This window comes from Anabas testudineus, chromosome 17 (assembly GCF_900324465.2).
Source record: "Anabas testudineus chromosome 17, fAnaTes1.2, whole genome shotgun sequence".
NCBI classification, from domain to species: Eukaryota; Metazoa; Chordata; class Actinopteri; order Anabantiformes; family Anabantidae; genus Anabas; species Anabas testudineus.
The window spans coordinates 11671707-11684049 of record NC_046626.1 but is presented as its reverse complement, the minus strand read 5'-3'; the positions used below and the strand labels follow the sequence as shown (position 1 = coordinate 11684049).

The 12343-nt window shown below is 44.6% G+C and overlaps 2 protein-coding genes across 6 annotated transcripts in view; one reads left to right on the top strand and one right to left on the bottom strand.

The window, feature by feature from the left end:
- The window catches only part of clcn2a (chloride channel, voltage-sensitive 2a), a 31590-nt gene extending 26532 nt beyond the window's left edge, over positions 1-5058 (top strand). For 2 of the 4 annotated variants that reach the window (XM_026375166.2, XM_026375164.2), the window contains exons 16-25: positions 168-381; positions 487-620; positions 763-1007; positions 1355-1466; positions 1563-1609; positions 3040-3108; positions 3461-3499; positions 3581-3685; positions 4152-4238; positions 4340-5058. In XM_026375166.2, the coding sequence (XP_026230951.1) occupies positions 168-381; positions 487-620; positions 763-1007; positions 1355-1466; positions 1563-1609; positions 3040-3108; positions 3461-3499; positions 3581-3685; positions 4152-4238; positions 4340-4849 (1562 nt within the window). In that variant the 3' untranslated portion in view covers positions 4850-5058. The remainder of the gene's footprint in view (positions 1-167; positions 382-486; positions 621-762; positions 1008-1354; positions 1467-1562; positions 1610-3039; positions 3109-3460; positions 3500-3580; positions 3686-4151; positions 4239-4339) is intronic. The other 2 variants (XM_026375165.2, XM_026375167.2) reach the window with 2 other exon arrangements.
- A 145-nt stretch (positions 5059-5203) lies between these two features.
- Positions 5204-11776, bottom strand: fam131a (family with sequence similarity 131 member A). 2 transcript variants are annotated; one of them, XM_026375171.1, is made up of 5 exons: positions 11566-11776; positions 9463-9574; positions 9201-9377; positions 8055-8192; positions 5204-7917 (listed from the first exon to the last, which is right to left on the bottom strand). In XM_026375171.1, exons 2-5 carry the CDS (start codon positions 9551-9553, stop codon positions 7394-7396), a joined length of 930 nt encoding a protein of 309 aa, XP_026230956.1. In that variant the 5' UTR covers positions 9554-9574; positions 11566-11776; the 3' UTR covers positions 5204-7393. The 2 variants fall into 2 exon arrangements, with proteins under 2 accessions (XP_026230956.1, XP_026230955.1); XM_026375170.2 differs by lacking the exon at positions 11566-11776 and adding an exon at positions 9827-9895.
- Between the last annotated feature and the right edge of the window lie 567 nt (positions 11777-12343).

Genomic DNA, 12343 nt, shown 5'->3' with positions numbered 1-12343 from the left:
TAGAAAATCATTCACGACAAAATTGTCACTGTCATGACTCACTGCTTAGTGAGATAGGATGGTGTTAAATGTTATGAATTAGAGCGACATCCTACAGAAAATCCTGTTCAGATTTGTAAAGTTTACTTGAATTACCAGTCAGTGTAATTTTTTTAAATGCTATACAGGTGCTGCAGCGTTGTCTGGAGCGGTCACCCACACTGTGTCCACAGCTGTCATAGTGTTTGAGCTGACAGGTCAGATCTCACACATCCTGCCTGTGATGATCGCTGTGATCTTGGCTAATGCTGTGGCCCAGGCCCTCCAGCCGTCGCTGTACGACTCCATCATCCGCATCAAGAAACTTCCCTATCTGCCGGAGCTGGGCATGGGACATCACGAGTGAGTTAGTGTGTCCAGTCTTTGTCCATGCTCCTCTCTTCTTTACATTTTTCCACTTCCTGCTCCTCCTTCGCGTCACATAACCTCATCTTCTCCCCTCCTCAGGAAGTACAACATCCGTGTGGAGGACATCATGGTCAGGGATGTTCGCTTCATCACTCTTAACTCTTCCTATCGGGACCTGCAGGAGATGCTGCTGACTGGCCAACTCAAAACACTGGCCCTGGTTGAATCGAGAGGTAAGTGTGAATGCAAATGTGTGAGGCTGAATTTCACTGTTTGCGCTCTGACGGATGTTTTAAAACGGGAAAAAAAGTGTCAAATCCAGGCAAAAATTTACCTGTGACCTCACCTTCTTTCCCTTCTTTCTTTGTTCTTCAGACACCATGATCCTCCTGGGCTCCATAGAGCGACTGCAGCTCCAGTCTCTGCTCGCTCTTCAACTCAGCCACCAGCGGAGGCTGGAGTACCTGCGCCTGTTGGCCCAGGACAACGGCACCCAGGATCACCTGCCCAGTCTGGCCACTGACAGCACCCCGAGCTCACCCTGCACCCACACTCATGTCAATGCTTTGTCCAACTCCAACGCTCGCCAAGGGGTCCGCTTCCTGGTGAGCACCCAACAGGTGTGAGGCGTCCGGGGGCGCCAGGGCTGGGCTGGGGCAAAGTCTGGCTTGGGTTGGGTTGTAGCAGTAGACTAAAAGTTGGTCAGGCAAGCATGTGTGAAGCATGAAACAGTAGGGTAAAGGCACAGATGGAGTTTTTGGACAGCTGTGGTGGTAAGTCTTTGCAAGCTGTATAAATGTCCTTAGTTTTTCCTTTTTACATTAACACATGTCCTCTGTGTCTCTGTCGTCTGTGCCCTTACCCGTGCTGTCCTGTTTGTTTACATGCATGTGCTTGTATTTGTCCTTTCTGTGCTTTCTGTGTTTGTTTGTGTCTGGCTTCCTCTGTTAATGTGTTTTCCGTGTAGATCTCGACAGAGGAGTCTTCCTCCTTCAGCCCGGTGGTTTCCAACGTTCAGCTTCCTCTGAAATCTGCCTTGAAAACTGTGTCTGCCATCAGCGACACAGAGACGCCAAATAGTATGTACTCTACACACAGTGGGACACACACAGCCGTGGGATATGGTGGACAAAGTGATCAAATGAAAAGGTTCAAATCCAAATTTTCCCTCCCAGGTTCTCAGACCCTCTCCTGTGCCGATCAAGAAAAGGAGCTGCTGGAGGTGAGCACCGGAGCCGGAAAGAGAGAAAGATATAATGTACTGCGTGGGTGCAAGTGTACTGTGAGAGTGTGACATGTATCGTATGCGAGGGTGTGTGTGTGTGTGTGTGTGTGTGTGTGCTCTCTCTGAGTCCACCTTCTCCTGCTGCTGACAGGCAGGATCCACCCACAGGTAGCAGGGTTTTCCTGTGGGATCTCATGCTGTGGTTGCAGCTTTGTTTTTTTTTTTTTTATTTTGGTTGTTGTTGTTGTTGTTGTTGTTGTTGTTGTTTTTAAACTTATGTAAGTCGTTGCCCCTTCAACACACAACACATTCATTGTTTTTTGAACATCCTACTGTATATTTTAGCATTTCTTTTGTTGAATTTAAGTCATGTTGTAAAATGATTTACAACCCTTTAAACATAGCTGACACACTGGTGGGTCAGGTATTGTAAGCTCACGTTTTGCAGCAAAATATTGTTTATTCCATTTTAATGGAGTTGAGGTTTTAGTAATAGTAGTTTAGACAGTAAACATACAGGCTAAATTCTGGGAAAATGTTTAAAGTGAGTGTAGTCTTGGGTTTGAATACTTAAACACTTATACATGTAAATGTACAAGTAGTATAATGTTTTAAAAACCTTTTGAGTCATTTTTTACTTTTAAATAATAAACTGTGTGTTGTTTAATCATCATAGCAGAAAAAACTACAGGTGTGTGACAATGAACCAGCACACACAAAGCCAGCGCCCTGAAACTGTAGCAGCAGATTGGATTTTAGCTATTGTTAATGTTATTGTTCACACATGACTTTCCTACTGTGACATCTTTAAAAAAAAAGTCTCTAGGATAAAAAAAAAAAAGCCTGTGCAGTGTGAAAACTAAAACGACTCTTGTTATATTTCAGACTAATGTGTCTGTATTATTATCACTATAACGAGCTCGGGTCTATTTTTCATTTCACCAACAACTCACCATTGCAGAACAAGTCGAGGTAATAACATTGATGCTTTGTCGAAGGTGTTTCTTTCCACTTCTATTAGCAGAGGCAATCACTGCAGTGAAGAACTAGAACAAGCTGCAATCCTGTCAGACAGTCCTGTTCAAGCTTCAAACGATTATGTGGAGATTTAAGGGAAAACACGAGCACAAACAACGTTACAAAAATGCTAAAATATAAGATGTTCAAACCCCTTTTTTTCTGGCACGGTATTTATCATCTAGTGTTGTGTGAACATTGGGTTTCTTGTACATCTTTGTGCCTTCGCCGTCATTTGTGGTGTAATAATTATACCCTTTAAGCAACATTGTGCTCACATCACCGGGTCTTCTCCCAGTACGAGTCAGACTGGGATCCAGTGATCCATGTTAAAGGGCTAAAACTGTTCAGTTTCACTGATGCTGTGTTAACGTTGTGCTGTGTTGATGCCTTCTCTCACCGGCTGGAAGAGCCCGGCTGGGCCGGCTCCTCCTGAAGAAAGAAAGGCCAAGCCCAAACGAGTGAGGATCTCCATGGCGGTAAGATTGTCTGCCGCCTAGAGACTGTTGCTTAGTAACCGTTGCCTTGCAACACTCACGTAGTGTGTGCTGGACCAAAATATTTGTGGTGCACCAGCTAAAGCGTCAGAGTGGCTTTGCAGAGAGAGCGAGAGAAAGTGTGTTTGAGAGAGAGAGAGAGAGAGAGATGGGGCACATTTTTTTAAAGTGGTTCAATTGTTTTACAGTGTTAAACCAGCTGCTTTGTAAACTGCTCCTAATGCTTGTTCTGTGTGTGATTGCTGCGGAAAATTTGGTTTGTTAAAGTTATTGGTGCTCAGTTCCATTGCTGCAGTAGTGCATGTCTCACTCTTATTTTATCATTTTCTTTCAGGACTCTACTGAAGTGGAAGATTGCATGACGCCATCTGAGGTGAGACCTACACAAGCAGAAGATAAAAAAATAATTCATTAGTCTGTACGTTTGAGTGTCTCATCAACCGTCTCATCTCAGATAGCAGAGTGGGAGGAACAGCAGCTTGATGAACAGGTGGAGTTCAAGAACTGCAAGATTGATCCTGCGCCGTTTCAGCTGGTGGAGCAAACGTCTCTGCATAAGGTACAATATCAACAGAAAGTCCTTTGAAATGAACACCTGATCTTTACCTCAAACTGTAAACACAGCAAAGCGAAAGAGGAGTGATGATTAATTTAGTTTCAGTGATACAAGTGTGATATCACCATTGTATTACCACGCTTGTATCAGGACCGTTAGATTGAATTAATGGCACCTGCAGATACAACATGAGTGGATCAGCTGGGAGTAAGACAGAAGCCGCATTAACAACTGATGAATGGTTTCACTTTCATTCATAAATTATTATGCTACAGGGAAACATTGGGTCCGTGGTACCTACTCTCTGACCACTTTTGCACATCACACACATTGGGATAATCTACTATCACAGCTTGAATTTCAGACTCTCCTTTGTCTAATCTGGCACTGTGATCGTTATAAGAGACGAAACTATCGTGCAGTTTGAACCTAACATCACAGGACATGACCGATCTCTCCTCCTCCACAGACTCACACCATCTTCTCTCTGCTGGGCCTGGATCACGCCTATGTGACCAGCATGGGACGACTGGTTGGAGTAGTGTCTCTTAAAGAGGTGTGCGCATGTGTGTGTTTCCTGCAAATTACACTGTGTTTTCATTATCAGGATAATGAATTATTATCATTGTACTTTTTTTTATTTTTATTTGCCTCTAGCTGCGCAAGGCCATCGAGGGCTCAGTGACAGTGACTGGAGTGAAAGTTCGCCCTCCGCTGGCCAGTTTCCGTGACAGTGGGAACAGCACGAATGTGTCTGAGGTAACAGAGCTACACAAGCTGTGCATCCGCCACAGGGGGCTGTCGTTGCCACGGGAACCCAACCTTCCTGACGTGGAGGACCAGCCAGATCTCGCGTACAAAGAGATCCCTGTCAACTTCTCAGACCAAACCAGTTTGCAGTTTGAAACCAGCCCCAGTGACATCACAAACCAGTCATCGGAGTTGGTGCTCCAGGAAAGCCCCTCGTTCACCGAGGATCAATCAGAGTTTACTTTTGACTGCAGCCCCTCCCACACTGAGGAGTCAGAGCTGGCCTGTGACTATGACCCCCCAACCCGCACCCCTGAGCCAGACGAAACGGAGCAGGAACAGGCCAGCCCATCTTTGAACAAGGACCAATTAGAACCTGAGGCAGAGGGCAGCCCCGCTCACGCCGAGGATCAATGATCAGATCTATACTGTCGCCTCGTGAACGTTGGCGTTTCTTACACATGTCGAGGTCTCACTCACCTCCGAGTCCAGCCTAGATACCTGAGTTTATAATGATGTGGTATGAGTGAGTGGATGTGACATTTAGTGTTCGAAACTGTGCAGATGTTTGTTTAGAGGATAAAAGTGGTTTTATTTTTATTTTTTTATTGGTGTCAACAAATCCTGTGAGAAGAAAAGCAAAAGCAACTGTTAAAGGGGAACTCTGCTGATTTAAAACATGGTTACGTCTATATTTTATCAAAAGTACAGTGAAACAAAACTCAAAAAAAATAAACCAGCTTTTGAATTTGGACTTTTTTGAAATGCAACTCTTCTGGCTCTTGTGAGTTGACAGCATAGAAATATGATTTTCATCAAAGATAAAGGATGATGCCCACATTTGTTGTACTGTAATACGGGATCTCAGCAACGTTTACAAAATTGTGGCTTGTATTTATTTATTTTTTATTTATTTCTTATTTTCGAACAACAAGAATTCATCAATCAAACGTTGGCTTAATAGAAAAGGCTGGTTTTGGCTTTACAGGGGATTTGTTGACACTGACAATCATATTACCAACTTTATCTTTCAAGTGTCTGTGTGTGTGTGTGTGAGAATGTGTGTGAATGTGTGAAGGTGTGTTTGTTTGAGAGATTATTTGACACTTTCCTTGCCATTTTCAGATCTGGTGCAGATTCTTAAATATTGTTTTGAATCTTCATTCGTAAACATGACTTCACACACTACAGATAGAGACATAAGTTACGCGCAAATGATGGGAGGTTAAAATAAAAGGAGGATAAAAAGCACAGAACAACAATAAACATGGTAAATGAATCAAATTAGCACATGATGGTATGAATTCCAACTACTACCTATTCACTCGAACTGAACTTTCACATCAAAGAGGGTCAGAAATAATGGAGATAACAAAGCGTACTGGTGTTGGTTATGTGTTGACTGATATGCAATAAATTAACAGTAATAATGCAGTAAAGGCTCAGTTAATAGTATCAGTTTCCTCATTAGTTTGTCCAGATTCTCCAGTTATGTGTCACAGCTTATCATTATCAGTATCTTTTCTTTTACTGGCAAATATTTGTGTCCATATCAACCCCCTTAAAATCCTAAAATCAGGTGGGATCTACTCACACAGTGACAAAGGCAGCTTCCAAAGGTCCGCCACGCTTAGTACAGGGCTCCAGATGATGTTGAAGCACATTGTAATTACCATGAATATAATTTACGGCACATGTAGCCTGGTTTGGCTTAATGGGGGCTGATTCAACAAGGGCACTGAAGAGTGTCAGTCGGTTTGAACTGCCTCTGCACCTCCTATGTGAATTTACTGTTTAATGTGTGTTTTATAGCATGATTAGGAAACGCCACTTGATCCCCGAGTGAAAGGAAGACACTGGTTGTTGTACAGAGCACATAATCACTCTCGCTTACACTCACACACGGCCAGTATTGGATATTGGTACATTTATTCCAGCCTGGCCTCTAATAAAATACTGAGAAATGTATTTGAATGAGTACTGTTTGAAGCACAGTGAGAACCCACAAGCCCCAAAACTGTTTTAGAGAAAAGTGTGTGTGAGTCCTTGTTGCAACCTTTAAATGGATGTAAGTATTTTAGCTTCATGCAGCTGTTTTAGCCATACTTCACTCTTACGTGATATCACACCAACTCGGCTCGCCTTTTTTTTTTTTGTCTGTGTAAACATTTGTGCAACAATTTCTTAATGTCTTCTCTTTGTTTGCATATAGAATGTGAAGTAGTGCTCGCCATATAAGATAACGTATAAGGATTTAACTGTAGAGAGTGTATAAGCTAATTTGCAGCGTATCTAGTTAAGCAATAAGTCTGTAGTATCTCCCTTTATATGGCACTGGCCTGTATATGCTTTGTACATATGAAAATACATGGATGAGATCGTACATGCTCTGTACATAGAAGAATTATGCATTTGAAATTCAACAGCCATTGTTATTTTTCAGAGAACATGAAATTGTTTTTGTACATGAGCGAATGATTAAATTGAAAGAAAAACACCTTTAAAACAGAAGCTGATGAATTGTTTCTTCTGTTTGTTTATGGAAGAAAAAAAACGTATTTTATTAAAAAAAACAAAAATCATTTATACTGTATATGCAGGACATTCAGTATCAAACATAGCCCGACCTACATAAGTAAAACAACACTTCAAAATATCCATAGAAAACCAATGTAATAGCAACACGTGACCCTTCACAGACATGTACAGAACTCAGTTTGAACAACAGCTTTACATTCTGGTTGAAGTCTCCCACTTATATACCGTTTACAGCAGATAAACTGTGGCGCGAGATCAGTACACGAAGGGAGGATGAGCGACAGAAGGCAGCGAGTGAAGGAGAGGTGATCAGAGGACAGAGAGGAGGAGGAGGAGGTGGGAGGAGGTTTACAGTGAAAGCAGAACAGATTATGTCATATCCAGAATCAACACGGACTCAAAGAGACAAAGATGGACAACACATCACATCAAATACTCTTTTTCCTCCTTCTTCTCCTCTGCTTCATCCCTCTCCTCATCCTCGTCGAACGACGCCACTCCAGATGAGGCCCGGTCAGAGAAGAAGCTCCTCGGGCTGCAGTGCCACACCCGAACCTCATGGAACACGCTGCCATCCTCGTCCTCCTCCTCGTCCTCATCCTCCTCTCCAGGAGACTCGGAGTGAGACGTGGAGTAGCAGGAGTCAAATCTGCTGCTCCTGCCCCGAGGCCTCCACTCAGCCTTGTGATGGACACATACCTCACCGCGCTGTTCACGCAAAGGAGCCAGCTGCTCCTCTTCCTCCTCCAGGAACGGACTCATGCAGTCGCTGGGTAAAGTAGGTGAATTGGTCAGGGATGAACGTGGGTCACTAAAAGACGCAGGCCTGCCACAGAGCAAGCTGCCGCTGATGATGGACCCCAGGGGGCTGTCGGAGGGCAGGACCTCGCCAGAGTCGACTTCAGGCTGGCGTGGCGCTCCGAAAATAGGATTGGAGGTGGCGGCGTCTGAGGGAGGAGCAAAGAGTCAGAACACCTGGGGATGGAGGGGCTGGGAAGATGAGGCGAGGTGTCAGTAATGATGACGACGAGTGAAATGAAGTGAAATGAAATGAAATGCACAAAATAGCAGCAGATCTGGATACCTGAGCTCTGGCTGGATAAGGTGTGAGTCTGTTCGCTGTGGTGGGAGTCTTCATCGTTGGAGTCTTCCTCATCCTCTTCATCCACAGACGCCCAGGCACGCAGCTTTGCCTCAGCAATGGCAAACTGCTCTGCCACTCCTGACAGGAGCACAGGTCCAAGAAATTAAATGTGGTGGTGTCTTAAATATTTTTCTCTTAATCCGTTTCACACTAATTCCTACTTGGTTTTACATATAGTACTTCTATTTAATGCTTAATAACTCGGGAAAATTCATTAATAAAATTTTCCTAAGAAAATATGGGACAATAAAAATGACTACTCTTATTGTCTCACTCATATATTTACATCTGTGTTAAACAAGGTAGGCACAGTAATACGAGATATTTCCAGTTACATATTAGTACTTTTCACTTTCCTCTGTTCTTTTTCTACCAGACTGAACCAAAACTCAAAAACAGCTTTGTCTATGGAACAATCAGAAAATCATGAAAAAGCCCAAAATTACATCTTGTAGCTGCTTATTTTCTAAACAATAGACCAAAATACAAAAATAGGAATTTAACACTGATATAAACAAAGAAGAAGAAGCAGCTAATGTGTGACATTTCTGATTAAAAGGTGACTCGACAATCAATTATCAATCTAATAATGCCTACATGGACACAGTGTTTCAGCTTTGGTCACAAGCCTGTTTGAAATCTTCTTTTTTTAATACAGTGTACACAATGTCCATTCACTGTGTCCCCTACCTTCATCCCCTACCTCCCCCTCATCTCTCTCTCTTTATCTTAATCAAACCATCCCGATGTCACTGGCACCAGAGAGGATGAGTCACAGCCGAACGCCAGGAGCTGCTGTACCATTGGTGGGCAGTGAAGTGTTTTGGGAGAGTGTCTAATAGGCCACCATCTGCTGCCAAGACAAGTCATCACCCAAGAGTGAGCGCAGTGGGAGGGGCGCACCGCTGACATGCAGGACTTTTAGGGGATTGGGTGCATGACAGAGGGTGAGAGCCAGCCACACGCACCCACAAAGACAAGTGACACCAGGTAGCTACACTGCACTTTTATGTTACTACATCCTAGAACAAATCCTCGGTTGAGGGATGGTAAAGGTCACACAGGTTGCAGACAGACAGTAAATACCTGCAGCAAACCGAGCCTCCTTTTCTCCTTCAGTCAAATGGCAGTAGGAGCTGAAGTGGGTGGCCGATGGAGGCTCCGCTGGTTTGGGCCAGCCTTTCCACTCTATGAGGTGGGCGACCCTGCCCTGAGCCAGCGAGGTGGGCTTTGTCACATGATCCCTCACTGCCTGAGAGATACCTGGACACGGAGAGGTAGATGTCAGACTGCAAAGCTCAACGCATACTTTAAATCACAGAGTGTGGGGGGGGGGGAAGGTTGTTACCATTCAAGGAGGATCTGGCAAGAGCTGCAAACTCATGGATGCCGACACTTTTCCGTGAGTCTGCTGGAGATTTTCCCGACTTTGGAATCATTTCACTCTCCTCAAATTTCACCTGCAAGACAGATTTCATTTTAGCAACGTTCGTGTTCTGCACCAGTGCATTAAAGCAGAAAATCTGTTTTGTCTATATTTGTGTGTATCTGGTCCAGTGGCTTCCCAGGTATTTCCGAATAGTATTTCTCCAGCTCAAACACAAATTGCAGGACAAGCATCGCAACACACAACCGTGGCTACCTTGCCAAAATAAAAGCTTCACTCCAAATGGAAATCTGCTGTTTTAATGTTTTGTTGTTTTTTTTTTTACCTCCTGCTCCCTTTGTCTCTCTCTTCTTCTTCTACTTCTGGACCTCAGCCTCATCGTGGACACGCAGAGAAGTCACAGTGCAGCAAACCAACACAACTAAAAGTCACAGCTCGGGTTTACTGGTTTAAACCACCAGGCAGACAACCAGATAGCTCTGCCCTATATTTACTGCACAGATGCTAAAGCCATGGTAAGCCGGTGAAGGAGGTGAGGGCAGCAGTGGCAGTCTCCATGCGATGGGACAAACATATGGCGTGTGTCGTGTGACCAGCTCAGCCCCAGCTACGTCTGCTCACCCCAAAGCTCCCAATCCCTCTTAAAAGTGAGAGATAGCCCTGCCTAACTTAAAATCAAATATAGATATGGCTACACAGAGTAGATCTGTTAGGACAGATGAATATGTAATGCCGGAACGAGGGGGCAGCGTGAAATATGTTGGTTTTTTTAGTTCTTACAACAAGCAAGTAACATGTTGCCTGAACACAACTCACATGTGCACGTGCAGATGGTGTTAAGCTGATTGGCTCCCAAAGCAACTAACAAAAGGCAAGACTCCTGTGGTTAAAGGCTTAGTTTGAAAGTCGAAACTCACAGTAAATGTGCACCACAGTCAAACAGGCAAGAAGGGAACTGGGATGCAGCGAGAGGAAGGAGCGAACAACTCCCACTGCCTGTGTGATGTTCAGCACGCCTCAGAGGAGAGCTTCAGGTGCACAATACACCTGCGGGCCGTGCAGACGTCACTGGAGCTCGACACTGATAAACATATGTTCAGCATGTGCAGCATCTCACGGCCCCCTCCTGAGACACAGACACTACAGACGTTCACACCTTGAACCACATTGTTGCAAAAAAAAAAACAAAAAAAGATACTGATACAAATGTGGATAATGTGGCAGGTCATAAATCATTTAGCATGAATGGGAGCCAGTGGTTCTGCCTTTTGGTTTGTGTCTGTCGAGATCCCTCCTCACAGGTTGAATATGTCCATGACTTGTGCAAAGTGACTTTTTTTTTTTTTTTTTATCATCACCTTAAACCTTCCTTGATACTTTCTATTGTTGTACCCAGTGAGCATGCGCATGCTTTGGTCTCTCTGCAGCTGGGAACTGTGTGATTTAGTGTTAAAAACGGACACTTCCACATGCTGACTGCATGTTTTGCAGCTGTGGCGACTGCTGCTAATTGGCATCCGTCCTAATAACCACGTGTGTGTCTGCACTTGTCCCTGAAGTCTGCTTTCGTGGAGTGTTTTGATGCTTTTTATTGTACTCCCTGCAGACACAGACTGGCGTGTGTGTCTCTTTGACATCACCGTAGCTACTCATTACTAAACAAGTCGCGATGCGCCCTCTGACATCCCCAGAGCTATGACCTGAAGATCCAACAAGTGGAGTCGAGTTAAGCCAGTGTGTCTGCACCTGGCATGCACAGAGAGAGCTGCACTGCTGACATGATATGATATGCTGTTGGTTTTACTCTAGGATTGATGCATAGCCCACCCCCCGCTGGGTGCAGGCCTGTAGCCTGCAATTATGGGGGAAATAAGACGCGGATGCGGCAGCGGGTCTCCTGGCAACCTCTGGAGTCTGCGTCTGCATACCAGCAGCTCCATACGTGCCTCCCAAGAACACCACGGAAATACCAAGAGCCGATCCTGCTCTGTATGTGCAGCTTCACAGCTCTAACGATGCTCCTGTGGTCATTATTTCCCCCTCACAGCGACTCTCGGTACCTACCTGGAAGTCGGACCGCCTCGGCTCATCATAATGCGCTTAATTGTTTCCAATCCGATCAACAGATGACGGCGCGCGGCTCGTCCTCCTGCTACAGGGTCTGCAGGGCAGCGTTAGTGCCCCCCAGTCGGCGGAAACATCTCCCCAACTCCAGCATTACACGTCGAGCACACACGCACCATTTGTTGCTCGGTATATGGGTTGCACAGGCTGCCCAAATGTCTCCCGATGCCAAGCGTCATCAGCGCAAGGCGGTGTCATAGCCTGTCTCATCTCCCCCCCTCCCCACGCAACCAACATCAACATAAAGTAACCTGCAGATCCCGCTTGTGCTCTTTTTATATTTTGTCACTAATCAGCAGACATTTAGTACACATCCATACTGCACACTGATTAAAAAAAAAAAAAAAAAGGTGGCGAGTAAAGAGTTCAATGCCATCAAATTGTAAGATTGTGTTTGCATGGAGGCTACTTAAACTGTGCTGCAATTTAAAATCATTTCAATAACTTGTAATGGGCACTGATCAATACATAAAAAGATAAGATCATCGTTAGTGGCGACACTGTGAATGACGATGAAGCTCCCATGTGTGAGCAGCTGTACCTGACAGGCACAGACAGCAGGAACAGGGGGTCAGTGCAGACACATTAGGCAGCTACCAAGAGGTAATCAATGAAGATGGACTTACAGTGTGGCCATAAGGTTGAGTGGTTAGGAAAAGCTCTGAGCAAGGGCATAAGAATAATATGAAATATGTTCAACTTTCAGCTGTATCTAAAG